The sequence below is a fragment of the Saccoglossus kowalevskii genome, chromosome 8 (genome assembly GCF_978046115.1).
Source record: "Saccoglossus kowalevskii chromosome 8, keSacKowa6.1, whole genome shotgun sequence".
Taxonomy (NCBI): Eukaryota; Metazoa; Hemichordata; class Enteropneusta; family Harrimaniidae; genus Saccoglossus; species Saccoglossus kowalevskii.
In genome coordinates, this window is record NC_140648.1 from 27,484,876 (window position 1) to 27,498,451 (window position 13,576).

Consider the following 13,576-nt stretch of genomic DNA (forward strand, 5'->3'; position numbering starts at 1 on the left):
TATTTATTTTTTATGTTTTTAATTTAAAAATCTATGATGATGATGCTGTGATGACGGGTTCCGAATCGGAGGCTGGATATGAATCTGAAGCTAACTTCAGGCTCGTATTCAACATGGCGGAAACGGACGACGAAGTTGACAGCGCCACATTTAAACAAGTAAGTGATTTATTTTCTAAGGTCCATTGTTTCGTTCCAACGCTGTTCTGTACGTTGGAATGCTATTTTGTCCCAACGCTGTTCCGTCCGTCTGAATGCTATTTTGTCTCAACTTGACTCTATACAAGAATTCAACTATTTCATATTTTTGCCAAAACAAAAATAATGATATTTAATAAAAATGGCAGATTGTTAAATTATAAATACAATTTTTATTACAATAATGAAGAAATAGATATAGTTAGTAATTACAAATATCTAGGTCTGGAATTTAAACCAAGTGGGAAGTTTGATTTAGCAAAGGTAAATTTGTACAAAAAAGCTGTTAAAAGCATTCTTCTATATTAGAAAAACTATTAACACACAACTAACATTAATGTGAACACATGGATCAATATTTTTGACCATGTCATTAGACCAATACTAACATATGGGTGTGAAATTTGGGGAATTGAAAAATATACTGACAAAACACCAGTAGAAAAATTAAATCTAAAATTATGTAAGTTATTATTACAGATAAATCAATCATCCACCAATCTAGCAGTAAGAGGAGAATTAGGTAGATACCCACTGTCAATATTATTATAATAGCAGGGTGTATTGTAAATTTCACTATTACAATGTAATAACATCATTTTCAGTGTTCAGTTGAATTTTTTTAATATATTAAATAGTGCAAATTGTTTTTGCTTGTGTATATCTGTGTTATTCACAGTCCCTCTATGTCCGGTCTGGAAACTGAACAAAATGCAATCTATTGTACCGATGCTAGTTGGTAAATGCGGGTAAATAAACGATTGACACCTTAGATAAGTGTTTCAGAAGTTATACCATCCATGATGCGATCCAAGTTATGCATGCATATAATTAACTTACAGATTTTAGTATCAGTGCGCATGTGTACATGTTGTCAGCAATATTAAAATAAAGAAACACAGAAGTTATTTTGGGATTTACCAATATTATGATATTATAAGGCAAAAGTGGAAGGGGGAGCGAGTTGCGGACACAGGCGTCGCAGCGAACAGCTCCATGATGCGACTCGCCTATGAATTGCATCATGACGATGAGCGCTATAATAAAACTTCCTTACTTATTTCGAAACTGCTTGTTCTAACTGCCTAACACATTTTGTTCTGCCATTCACTTGTAATTGGGGCAGAAACTTGCGCTACCAATGTGTGTCTGTTGGGAAAATTGTAATGGACCATGAATAAAATGACCTACAACTTTATTCTATGAAGTATAATATCAATATTAACATAAATATTGGAAGACTCTGCCTACATGTATTATACAAATATACAAAACAAAATCATTCTGCCAAACAATTATCATATCATTAAGAGATCCCCATTTTGATTTCATGGATCTGTTTAGTATCTAAAAATGAAGACTTTTTTGGAAAAAATATCTACTATACCATCCTACCAACTTTTCAACACACTTTGAACTTTTTAAAATGAAACATTTGCCATTTGCCATTGTTTTAAAGAATAACAGGGACAGAAACATTGAGTACATTCACATGTCGGCAACACAAATGTCACAACATACCCGGTATATGTACATGTATGTCAAAATGTGAAATAATTTGAAACATATTCGTAAAATTGGTTGTATTCTTGCCAAAACCATTAAAATCTTGACCAAACCACTGTGACCGTATAACCCACAAAGTCACCTCGCAGTGTGGATTGCCATTATGTCCATTGTCCCACTAATCCAGCTGATTGACACTATGAACTATAAGCGTTTCCAGACTGGAGGCACTGTGTGTTATCACACAACAGTAAATGACTGTTATGTCACGTGAGTACTGTAAGAGAGAAAAACACCTTAAAAATTTGCCAAAAAATCACCTTGGTCTCATGATTTTTTGTTTCCATTTAATTTTTTTTAAAACCCAAACTGCCGTTTAACTGCCCAGGGTCAATTTACGGCAGAATCTAGTACATGTACCAAAATACATTCAAAAGTGTATGTTTTTTCCCCAAAAATTCCTCCTGTAAAATAGGCTTATCAAACAAAAGAGCCAACCAATTCTGAAAATATAATCGGTAGTGTGTTAAACGATGACAAAAATTAAATTGATATACCAGTATAAGATGCTCTGTAACTTTGACAGTCAATCAAATTTCACAAATTTAGTGAAACAAACAATTAACGATTATCATACCCTATTTGTTAGTGAGTTTTCTTGTATAATGATCCCAGGATAACGGTGACTTAACTACCAGTGGTCTTTTAAAATCAAAGTTCTCACTACACACGCAATAACACCAAAAGTGGATCTATAGCAAAATATTTAATTGAGCAGAGACTAATATCAAACTGCATGTGTACCACAGCTGTCTTGAATTCCTGCTTTTCGCGTATTATCAGAGTACTTCTTTCCAAAATGTCAAAAAACAAAACATATGTATTAAAATTAATGAACTTAAATAAATCTGCATTGGCATTGACAACAAAACAACATTGGGACAAAAGAATGTTGGAATGAAACAACGTTGTAATGAAAGAGCACTGGGCCAGAACAGCTTTGGGTAAAAATAATACTGGTAGTTTAATTCATGAACTGTTGGATTGTTTTAAAATTGCAGTTCTTCTATGATAATTCTATTTTTGCTAAGCTGAACCTAAATAGCTTGGTAAGCAGAGTCTTAGTAATAATGTTCATAAAAATATTTGTGAATTAAGCAGGCTGTTTAAGTTTTACAAAATGAAATAGCGCCATGCATATGAGGAGGAAATAAATACCTAAAATCCAATTTTCCTGAGGTATAAAACAGTTTCCTTGATTTGATATTATGCTAATACTCATGCAAGCCGAAACTTCATACTAGCACTCTATCATTCGCCCATCTCAAAAGTTAAACTTTATGAAGCATCCTAAAGGTTGAAAAATTGAAAATGGTCTTAAGGGCATTTTCTTCAAAAGTAGGTGAGCATGTTTGTTACAAAAAACATGTAGAAGGAGTGTTTCATTTGGGCTAAAAAATAAGTTGCATGCATTAAAATACTAAGATAATAAAAATGTTTCTGCATTTATATTTGTCTTTCAGGAAACAGTTGCAAAACTCCTGCAAAATGCATTTAAAGATGAGAAGACAAGAAGTAAGTTTCAAATTTTGATATCTATAGGCCTTGCAAAAAATTAATGAACACACTTTTTTTGGCCAACCAGAAACAGTAATTTTTTTTAGGCCTTAATGTACGAGTTTTGTGTATTGCTATGTGTACCTAATATAGTCGCAGACTAGAAAAGACACCACCACCAATACATCCAGTGCTTACTGATAATTTACTGTAGCCAGTTTTTGCACAATTTTATTTGTAACTTGAGCTCAAATGTCGAGACTGTTTCATCTGGAGCACAGAAGTTAAGAAAAACTTTACATTGCATAGTGATATTAATGATTTTTATGGTTTTATTCCTTGCTGCTAACAGGATAATTCAATGTTCCTAATGCTTTCATTTGAATTTTTGTTCTTAGTAAACAGTGATGCTTTAGAACTTGCCACAGAGTACTTGAGAATATTTGTTGCAGGTATAGTAGTGTTTCATGTATTCATTATGGCACCCAAAAAATGATGGAGACTGTACTTGCTGTATTTATGTAGTGTATGCAATTAAGTAAATGGCAAAATATGTCTATGGTTACAAAAATATATATTTTAATGAGCATACTGTAAAATACTTTATTTTAGCTGAATGTAAAATAAAGGAAAAAAGGTATATTCACTGGTTTTTATTTTTACTGAATCATTCCTTCAGCGAAAATGAATTCCAAGCGAAAATAAAGTATTTTACAGTACTGTCAATGTAATTTTTTAATTCATATCGGTAAAAATTAAATCCAATTTAATTCAATAGAGCAAATACATTGCTTTTCTTGATGAGTGTTATCCTGTCAAATGTACTGTATACCCTGTAATAAATAACAAAACAACCAGGACCATTTGCAATGACAACAGCTATTTTCTTTAGTTCATTCATTTGCTCATCAGTCTTTCTGTCTGTCCTCCATTAGTCCATCCTTTCTTCATTAGCCTTCGCAGACGAAGTCTGCCGAAGGCTTATAGATTGGGTTCTGTCCGTCCGTCCGTCCTTCCGTCCGTTCGTCCGTCTTTTGCCTCCTATAACTTTGATATGCTCTGTCCAATTTTTTTCCAAATTGGTGCAAATGTATATCTCAATGCCATACATATGCACGCCAAGTATTTTTTTGATTCGCCAAAGTTTCATTGTGTTTTTCTGTGATTTTCAACATTTTACTAGTACAAATGCCGAAATTTGCCGGAAAAGTCCGAGTTTTAACGACATCTCGCAAGAGAACTGGCATACCGTATTGCGCATGCGCCAGTCCAACCGCTGAGGAAATCGTCGGCGATTTCGTCTGAGGATATTTTATTCCGGACTGTATCTTTCTTTGTACAAGGCTTACATAGATTAAATTCTATCTCAAAGGTAAGAAACTGTGCCAATGGTATTTATTATGAACTTTGATTTATTCTTTTGTGTCCTGACTTTAGTGAGAAACTAGCGATCGCACAGTGTCACATTTTGCCAGAAAAACAGTCCTGCTATTAGTTCAAGAACTGGTTATGAAACGTGTAAATCGAAAGTCTATCTCGTCATTTAGGAGGCTTGGGAATAACGTTTGGCATATAAAATACTGGAATAATAAAAACGTAAAAGTTTAGAACACGCTGATCGTGATTCTGTTATGTACGATTGCTATTTCCGTTGTTCATTGGCAACTGTAACAGATTGAAACTTGGTTTCGTGACGACACATTAGACTAGAATTATCGAGAAAACACAAGTCAAGTTCGGCCAACCGTGACTGCTTGAAAGCAATGATGAAATTGAAAAGTACTTTAATTCAATATCAATGAATCTATCATCACTTTTAAATTACCTTTGAAGTAAATATGATACCCGAGTGCGTTATTGCATTCGTGACCGGGGCTTCCATGCTCCATGCGATGTTGGAAGTTTATCGGTAAATCGAACCTCTGTCAACAGAGACACATTTTCCCAATCAGCTATTTATTTCGGTACAGAAGTCAGGGTGGCAATTTCAATGTTTAGCTACCATAATTTATCTCCATTATGAGCAGGAAAATAAATTACGGACCTCGATTGAGATGGATTTAACGGCGGCCATGTTTTTAAGGGATATGTGAAATAATATTAGGGAGGGGGTCAAATTCACGTAATCCTCAATTTTAATGATGTTGACTTAATATTAAATTTTTTTTTTTCAAAACTTCGGATATTATTTTATATAATATTTTAATACAACTACAATATGTTAATTAGTATGCAAATTAATATGCAAATTAGCAGCCAATCTGAGACAATGCAATCCAGTTCAAAGGAAATTTGACATACACTTAGGTTACATGATCACTACCTCTGCTGATTAGTTTTTTATGCACTTCTATCTGCTTTTATATTAAATATATTTTTTTGTATTTTTCTCAATAGTTTTTTTTTATTACTTTTGATAGCTTGGCATCCATTTGGTTCAGCTCAAGTGAAATTTTCGGCACAAGTACTCTGGCTTTTTGCACATTCTTAATGTTTTATTTTTGCAGAATCCTGTGAATATTAATTTGACAACTTTGTAGAGTGGAAACTATTGAATTAGTTCATCCCATACTTTGGTAGAACATGTTTAAAGTAGTACAGTGTGAACTGCAATTTCTTTCTGGCTGGTATAAATTTATTAAGTAATATTTTTTCGTACTAAAAAGACTCAAATATCTTTTTTAATTAAATCTTACAGCCAATGGAAGCACATATGCTACAACCTCTGCTTACTTTGGACTAAATGTGTTTTTTTTTTGTGTTTTTTCAGGTGCAGAGCCAGATTTTTTTCTCAGAAAGCAAAGGCACTGGAACTACATGTATTACAAAAACATACCGGTGCTATTCACTGCGTGTCTGACAATTGTATAAAGTTTCGCAGGTTCTCTTTTTTTTTTACTTTGAGAAGTTCTGTCAACCAAAGCATAAATATGTGTTTTCTCTGCACATAAAATTTCACACGATTTGTTAATATTAATGTATGATAATAAAAACTTGATAATATTCTTCTGGATTTTTGTACTTTATTTGTATCATTGTCGTATGAGAAGTAATCTTGTCCTTATTAGAGATATTGAAACTGATCCAGGGCCACAAACTAGTTTATCCAAACAGACACAACACTGACTCTACATATTTGCAGATCTGATTTGTATACTTCCTTGTCATTGACTCCCGTGTGCGAAGCACAAAAGGGAGTCTTTGCAGTTACCCTGTCTGTATGTCTGTATGTATGTATGTATGTCACTTTTTTTGTTCCACCGTTATCTCAAGAACCACTAATCAAATTTTGGTGAAACTTGGTACGTAGATGCTCTGGGATAATGCGCAGAGCTGATTAGGTTTTGGTAAAAATCTATGAATATTAATTACCTAATTTGCATGATAATTAGCTGATTTTTAGCTGTTCCAAGACTGTTCCACTGATATCTGAAGAACCACTCATTGGATTTTGATGAAACTTGGCACATGGATGTTCTGAACCAATATGCAGGTTTGATTAGTTTTGGGTAAAAATCTATGAATATTAATTACCTAATTTGCATGATAATTAACTGATTTTAAGCTGTTCTATGACTGTTCCACTGATTTTTGAAGAACCACTCATTGGATTTCAATGAAACTTGGCACATGGATGCTCTGAACTAATGCGCAGATTTGATTAGTTTGGGGAAAAAATCTGTTAATATTATTAATTACCTAATTTACATAATGATTAATAAATTTTCGGCTTTTCCACTGATATCTCAAGTACTAATCATAACATTTCAATAAAACTTGGTACATAGATGTCATATGACACTGCACAGACCTGATAGTTTTTAGGGTAATATCAGTACATATTAATTACCTAATTTGCATAATTAATTAATTTTCAGGTTTTGATATTTCGAGTAAAATTGATCATGTTTCAATGAAACTTGGTACATAGTTACTTGAGGACTGTGCAGAGACCTAATTAGTTTTGGGTAAATATTTGTGCATATTAATCACCTTATTAGCATAATTAGTTAATTTTCAGCTTTTCATCTGATATCTCAAGTACTAATCGTCACATTTCAATGAGACTTGCGACGTAGATATTCTAGGACAACGCAGAGACCTGATTAATTTTGGGATAAATAATTGTGCCTATTAATTACCTAATTTGCATAATTAGTTAATTTTTTGCTGTTCTATGGCTGTTGCACTGATGTCTAAAAACCACTCATTGGATTTCAATGAAACTTTTCAAGAGTACCTGTCACATTTCAATGAACCTAGGACTATACACCATATTAGTTTTTGGTAAATATTTATGCTTCTTAATCACCTAATTAACATAATTAATACTGTATATCTCAAGTATTGATCATCACATTTGAATAAAACTTGGTACATAAATGGTCTAGGACAATAGACAGCCTGATTAATTTCTGATTAAAATCTGTTCTTATTAATTCTTTAATTAGCATAATAATTAATATTTTTGACTCCCGTGTGCGAAGCACAAAAGGGAGTCTTTGCAGTTACCCTGTCTGTATGTCTGTATGTCTGTATGTCTGTATGTATGTATGTATGTCACTTTTTTTGTTCCACCGTTATCTCAAGAACCACTAATCAAATTTTGGTGAAACTTGGTACATAGATGCTCTGGGATAATGCGCAGAGTTGATTAGGTTTTGGTAAAAATCTATGAATATTAATTACCTAATTTGCATGATAATTAGCCGATTTTTAGCTGTTCCAAGACTGTTCCACTGATATCTGAAGACCCACTCATTGGATTTTGATGAAATTTGGCACATGGATGCTCTGAACTAGTGCGCAGATTTTATTAGTTTTGGGTAAAAATCTATGAATATTAATTACCTAATTTGCATGGTAATTAACTGATTTTAAGCTGTTCTATGACTGTTCCACTGATTTTTGAAGAACCACTCATTGGATTTCAATGAAAATTGGCACATGGATGCTCTGAACTAATGCTCAGATTTGATTAGTTTTGGGTAAAAATCTGTTAATATTATTAATTATCTAATTTACATAATGATTAATCAATTTTCGGCTTTTCCACTGATATCTCAAGTACTAATCATAACATTTCAATAAAACTTGGTACATAGGTGTCATATGACACTGCACATACCTGATAGTTTTTAAGGTAATATCAGTACATATTAATTACCTAATTTGCATAATTAATTAATTTTCAGCTTTTGTTATTTCGAGTAGTAATGATCACGTTTCAATGAAACTTAGTACATAGTTACTTGAGGACTGTGCAGAGACCTAATTAGTTTTTGGGTAAATATTTGTGCATATTAATCACCTTATTAGCATAATTAGTTAATTTTCAGCTTTTCACCTGATATCTCAAGTACTAATCATCACATTTCAATGAGACTTGCGACATAGATATTCTAGGACTATGCAGAGACCTGATTAATTTTGGAATAAATAATTGTGCCTATTAATTACCTAATTTGCATAATTAGTTAATTTTTTGCTGTTCTATGATGTCTAAAAACCCCTCATTGGATTTCAATGAAACTTTTAAAGAGTACCCATCACATTTAAATGAACCTAAGACTATGCACCATATTAGTTTTTGGTAAATATTTATGCTTCTTAATCACCTAATTAACATAATTAATTAATACTGATATCTCAAGTATTGATCATCACATTTGAATAAAACTTGGTACATAAATGCTCTAGGACAATAAACAGTCTGATTAATTTTGGATTAAAATCTGTTCATATTAATTCTCTAATTAGCATAATAATTAATATTTTTTTGGTTCTAATCACATTTCAATGAAACTTGGTACATTGTGCAGACCTTATTAGTTTTACACTTAAATCTGTTCATATTAGTTACCTTATTTGCATAATTAGTTTTCAGCTATTCCATCAATATCTCAAGTATAAGTAATTTTGAATTAATTTTTAATGTGTCTCCAAAACTCTCAGCACACGGGAGTTCTTTCTAAGCTTTCTTTGATTTTGGTTCTAATCACATTTCAATGAAACTTGGTGCAGACCTTATTAGTTTTACACTTAAATCTGTTCGTTACCTTATTTGCATAATTAATTTTCTGCGTTTCCATCAACATCTCAAGTTCAAGTAATTTTGAATTAATTTTTAATGTGTCTCCAATACTCTCAGCACACAGGAGTTCTTTCTAAGCTTTCTTTGATTTTACCTGTTGTACTGGTTTGGTGCTATCTGGTTTCCTTGCTGAGAATAATGCTGACCTGGATGGAGAGTGCTATAAACTTGAAAATGCCATAGAAATCATGTTTGCCAATTTATGTCCATGCAACTTTAGAATGACAACTAGCGAAGGCAGTGTCATTCATGACTTGTTTCTTCATACCATTATCAAACCATTAATAGACTAATTAAATGATTCACTGGGCTATTCAATCATTCATTCATTCTACCATAAGGCATTGTTATGCAACTATTCACAATGGCTATTATTGGATACAATCCAGATACAAAAAGTGACATGTCACACAAACCATGTGACATGGTAAACAAAAAGTGACATGTTATTTACGGTATGAATGTTCTATATATTTCATTGCAGAAGCAGCACACAGAGCCGCTGCCCAAGCACAGGCTGCATCGTTTGATGTTGTTGGTATTGAACACTTTGAGAAAATATTACCTCAGCTAGTGAGTTCGAATTCGTTATTATATAGCATCTGTATAATAATGCTAAATGAAATCAGTAGTTCTAATTACTTCAAGTTACTTGTACAGAAAAAAAGAAAGATTTATTTTGTTTTTCTGTTTGCCCCCAAGGGTAAAATCACATTTTCTTAGCAAACAAGCCGACACTGAGTATGAGAAAAATATTATATAAATGTTGACTCTCACCAAAGACTGATGTTCAGATTTGTCAACGAAAAGAGCATTGTTGACCTATACAAAACCGACCAAGGCAGAAGTCAACATTTGCATTATTAAAACCAATGAAACATTTTGTTAACAGTTGCACTGCAAGATCTCTCTTGCCAAAGTTTCCAGCACAGTCACTCTACTAGGACGGTTAGGAAGTGCCGCGTCGTTCCATTGTAACTACCCTTGTCTCGATAAACATTGAAACAAAAGCGGTATTAACGAGCTAAGAAGTCATTAGCATAAAAAGGGCGACGAAAAACACGCGATAAATCGTGAGACAGTGCGAGAGTTGCGTCATTTTTTCCTACAAAGCATTGCAATATATGGCACTTTACCCTTTCACCGAACGCGGAAATAAACATGCATTGTATATACACGTTTTTCCCCGGGAAAATCTTGCTGTCTTGTATGGCATTCTGAAATTATTAATAGTTAATACTACATGTATATCACCCAAACAAATCCCACACAAAAATTAACATCCGGGTATTTTACCCTGTCTCGCCCCTGTCTCGACTGAATCAAAAAGCAGTGCGAACATGCTGAAATAAACTGTTCATAAAATTGTCACAAAGCAAAGTCATAAAAAAAAAATATTCAAACGAAACTAAATATGACTCGTAGCACCGATACTGCTGGACGGGATTTGTATCAGTCGTCAAATAAAGCGAATGGAGGGATATGAAAACACAACAATCAAAAATCTCTTTCGTCCGATTACTTCCATTGAAAACCACGCAATAAAGCAACATGGCGACCACCTCCATAGACGACGAAAACATGCAAAATTTCGCCATAAAGTGACTATAAAAACAAACAAAAATTACGAGAATGGACAAAGAAATATTGTAAAGGTTTGCAGACATCAATGTTTTTAGTGATAAAATTGTTTTTAAACTGAGCGAGGGGTTTATTTTACGGACCGAAAGACTGTTAGAGATCGAGACAAAGAGACTGTCAATAAAACACCGTTTTTCTCGAGTAAAGCATCTTCACGATTGCAAAAGAACGCTCATCTGTAAAATAAAATATCACTCTTAGTCATAGTTCAGTTGAGATTGTAGTTTGATGTAAAAATAAAGCACAATTTCAAAAATTCACGGTCGTCTTGAGCAACATGAACGCAATGAAAAATAGCGCCCTCCGATGACAATTACGTCATAGTTTTGAGACCAGCATAGGTTCTCAGAAGCTGCTCGTTCACACCTTTTAACAATAGCGCTTCCTAACCGTCCTAGTAGAGTGACTGTGTTTCCAGTGACAACATCCAGAATGTTCTTTGTGTATTTATGGTTTTGAAAAGTATAAACATGCTATGGGCATGTAACGTACATGCATGCACACAAACAAAAACAATACACTGGGTCCACTCAGAGCAAAACAAACTGAAATAAAACAACACATTTCCATTTCCAGCAAAATGAACAACATAATCGAACCCACATACAGGCATAGTAAAATTATCTTTATGAAATAGAATCACTATACATTGTACAACATATATCCTGAAATGCTATGCAATTTCAGTTTTAGCCACATACGACTATGGTGACTACACACCGACTGTAGCATACTGTAGAATACATTATTTTCGCTTGGAATTTATTTTCGCTATTTTCGCTGAAGGGATGATTTCGTGAAAATAAAATCCAGCGAATATACTTTTTTTCCTATATTCCACATTAAACTCATGAAAAATCAGTGAAAATAAATTCAAAGCAAAACGCCCAAAAAGCCTTTTCAGCGAAAATTAATTCCAGCGAAAATAAAGTATTCCACAGTATATTCATGTTATGCATATATCTCCATATACAAGCATTTACATAGAGCAAAGTTTGTATAATACTGTAAAATGACTAATTTTCACTGATTTACCATTTCAGGCATATTCAGTGGGTTTATAAATTCACGGTTTTATCATTCAGATAATGTGTTCTATGCTAAATCTTACATATTCACTGGGTTTTAATTTAGCACATTTTCCAGTCAGCGAAATAAACAAAATTAAAACCCAGTGAATAATTAATACTTTTACAGTACTTGGTGACCAGTGAATGTTACAGTTTATCTAACTGTTTACAAATCAGAGGTGATCAATTAATACGCAATGAAACCTTGGTAGAAGCACCCATTTACAACTTATTTTTCTGCACAAGTACAAAAGCTGATGAGTTTATATGATTGTATTGACCAACAAATGCAAGCTTCTGATTCAAACTTATTTGATTTTGATCAACTCAATAATGTGTTTTTGTTGCAAATATTATGTCAAATGTATTAATTGGCGACTTCCAAAAAATCTAATTTTTATATAAAGACCACGTGTCTCTATAAAGACCATTTTAATGAAGTTCCTTTGGTGGTTACTACCAGTATAGGGTACATAGATGTGACTGCATAGGTACAATTGTATCAGAAAAGGTTGACTGTTTGTTTGTTTTTTCATGCAGCTTTTGGATTTCTGATCATGGGTATAGACCACCTTCACGGATTCATAAACATGGATCATACTGCTGGAAACCTGGATTCATTCTATTAAAGACTATATTTTACATATTGAAGTGGATTTCAAAAATGGATTGTATTAAATCTGAATACATATTTGTCATCAAGGTGTCTTTTTTGCTTTTGATAGAAAATTTTATACATGTAAATGACAGCCAACCAAAGCATTATCAGGTTCTGTAAATTCAATGGGTTTTGATAATTATTCGTGAACAAAAACTATAGTGACAGAGGTATTTATAACTAGTGGCTTTGAAATTATTTCTCAAGTGCTTTATAGTATGGTAATAAATGTCTATGGGATTTGTAACAAATCATGAAAAGTCAAGACAAAGTAATACAGTTGGGGTTGAAAATGTCTGCATCCATTGTCTGCACAAGTCATTCTCATTTGGTTTATTTCATGCACTGTAACTCGTTTTATGATTACATCAGTTATGTTTTTGGTAAGATTTTATAATTGGGACAAATGCCAATCGAGTCTCAAATCTTTGAAATTCAGTCAAATTTTGTCATCTTGCACTATATGAACCTTCATAACATTTTTTATATTTTTGTTTAATAATTTTGGTTTCATAGCCTATTTCCAGTTATGATTCATGAGATACATGGTTTAGTACATAAGTCTTCGTGTTGAGGCTGTAAACTCTATGTCAACTATATTTACATTTAATTTAGTTATAAAACAATTCGCACATCTCTCGTCATAAAGTATTAAATACTGAGAAAGTAGGGTTGGCATTAAACCAGTTTTCCTGAACTCTGGGGTATCCAGCACCTTATTTGAAAAAAGAGAGTAGAGGAGTTTGTTTTCTAGATAAATATGGGGATTTGTCTAAAAAAAAAATATTTTCTCGACTTTAAACTCTGATTTTTATAAATGACTTGCACATTGAAAGTTTTGTATTTCCATGTA

General features: G+C 32.9%; 1 protein-coding gene and 1 long non-coding RNA gene across 2 annotated transcripts; both read left to right on the top strand.

The window, feature by feature from the left end:
* The first annotated feature begins 49 nt into the window (after positions 1–49).
* On the top strand, positions 50–12,763 carry LOC100376451 (centromere protein X-like). The gene is made up of 5 exons (XM_002741979.4): positions 50–158; positions 3,227–3,278; positions 3,659–3,712; positions 9,839–9,927; positions 12,606–12,763. Exons 1-5 carry the CDS (start codon positions 51–53, stop codon positions 12,618–12,620), a joined length of 318 nt encoding a protein of 105 aa, XP_002742025.1. The 5' UTR covers position 50; the 3' UTR covers positions 12,621–12,763.
* On the top strand, positions 4,488–6,265 carry LOC146739500 (uncharacterized). The gene is made up of 2 exons (XR_014930204.1): positions 4,488–4,632; positions 6,031–6,265. It is a non-coding gene; the product is annotated as an uncharacterized LOC146739500 (long non-coding RNA).
* Positions 12,764–13,576: the final 813 nt, after the last annotated feature.

What these genes read in the sequence shown, in the direction of transcription:
- LOC100376451 (XM_002741979.4), top strand. Translation starts at nt 51, where the DNA reads ATGACGGGTTCCGAATCGGAGGCTGGATATGAATCTGAAGCTAACTTC. An exon ending in ACAGCGCCACATTTAAACAA is followed by an intron (nt 159 to 3,226) that starts GTAAGTGATTTA and finishes TTTGTCTTTCAG; the next exon opens with GAAACAGTTGCAAAACTCCT. An exon ending in TAAAGATGAGAAGACAAGAA is followed by an intron (nt 3,279 to 3,658) that starts GTAAGTTTCAAA and finishes TTTTGTTCTTAG; the next exon opens with TAAACAGTGATGCTTTAGAA.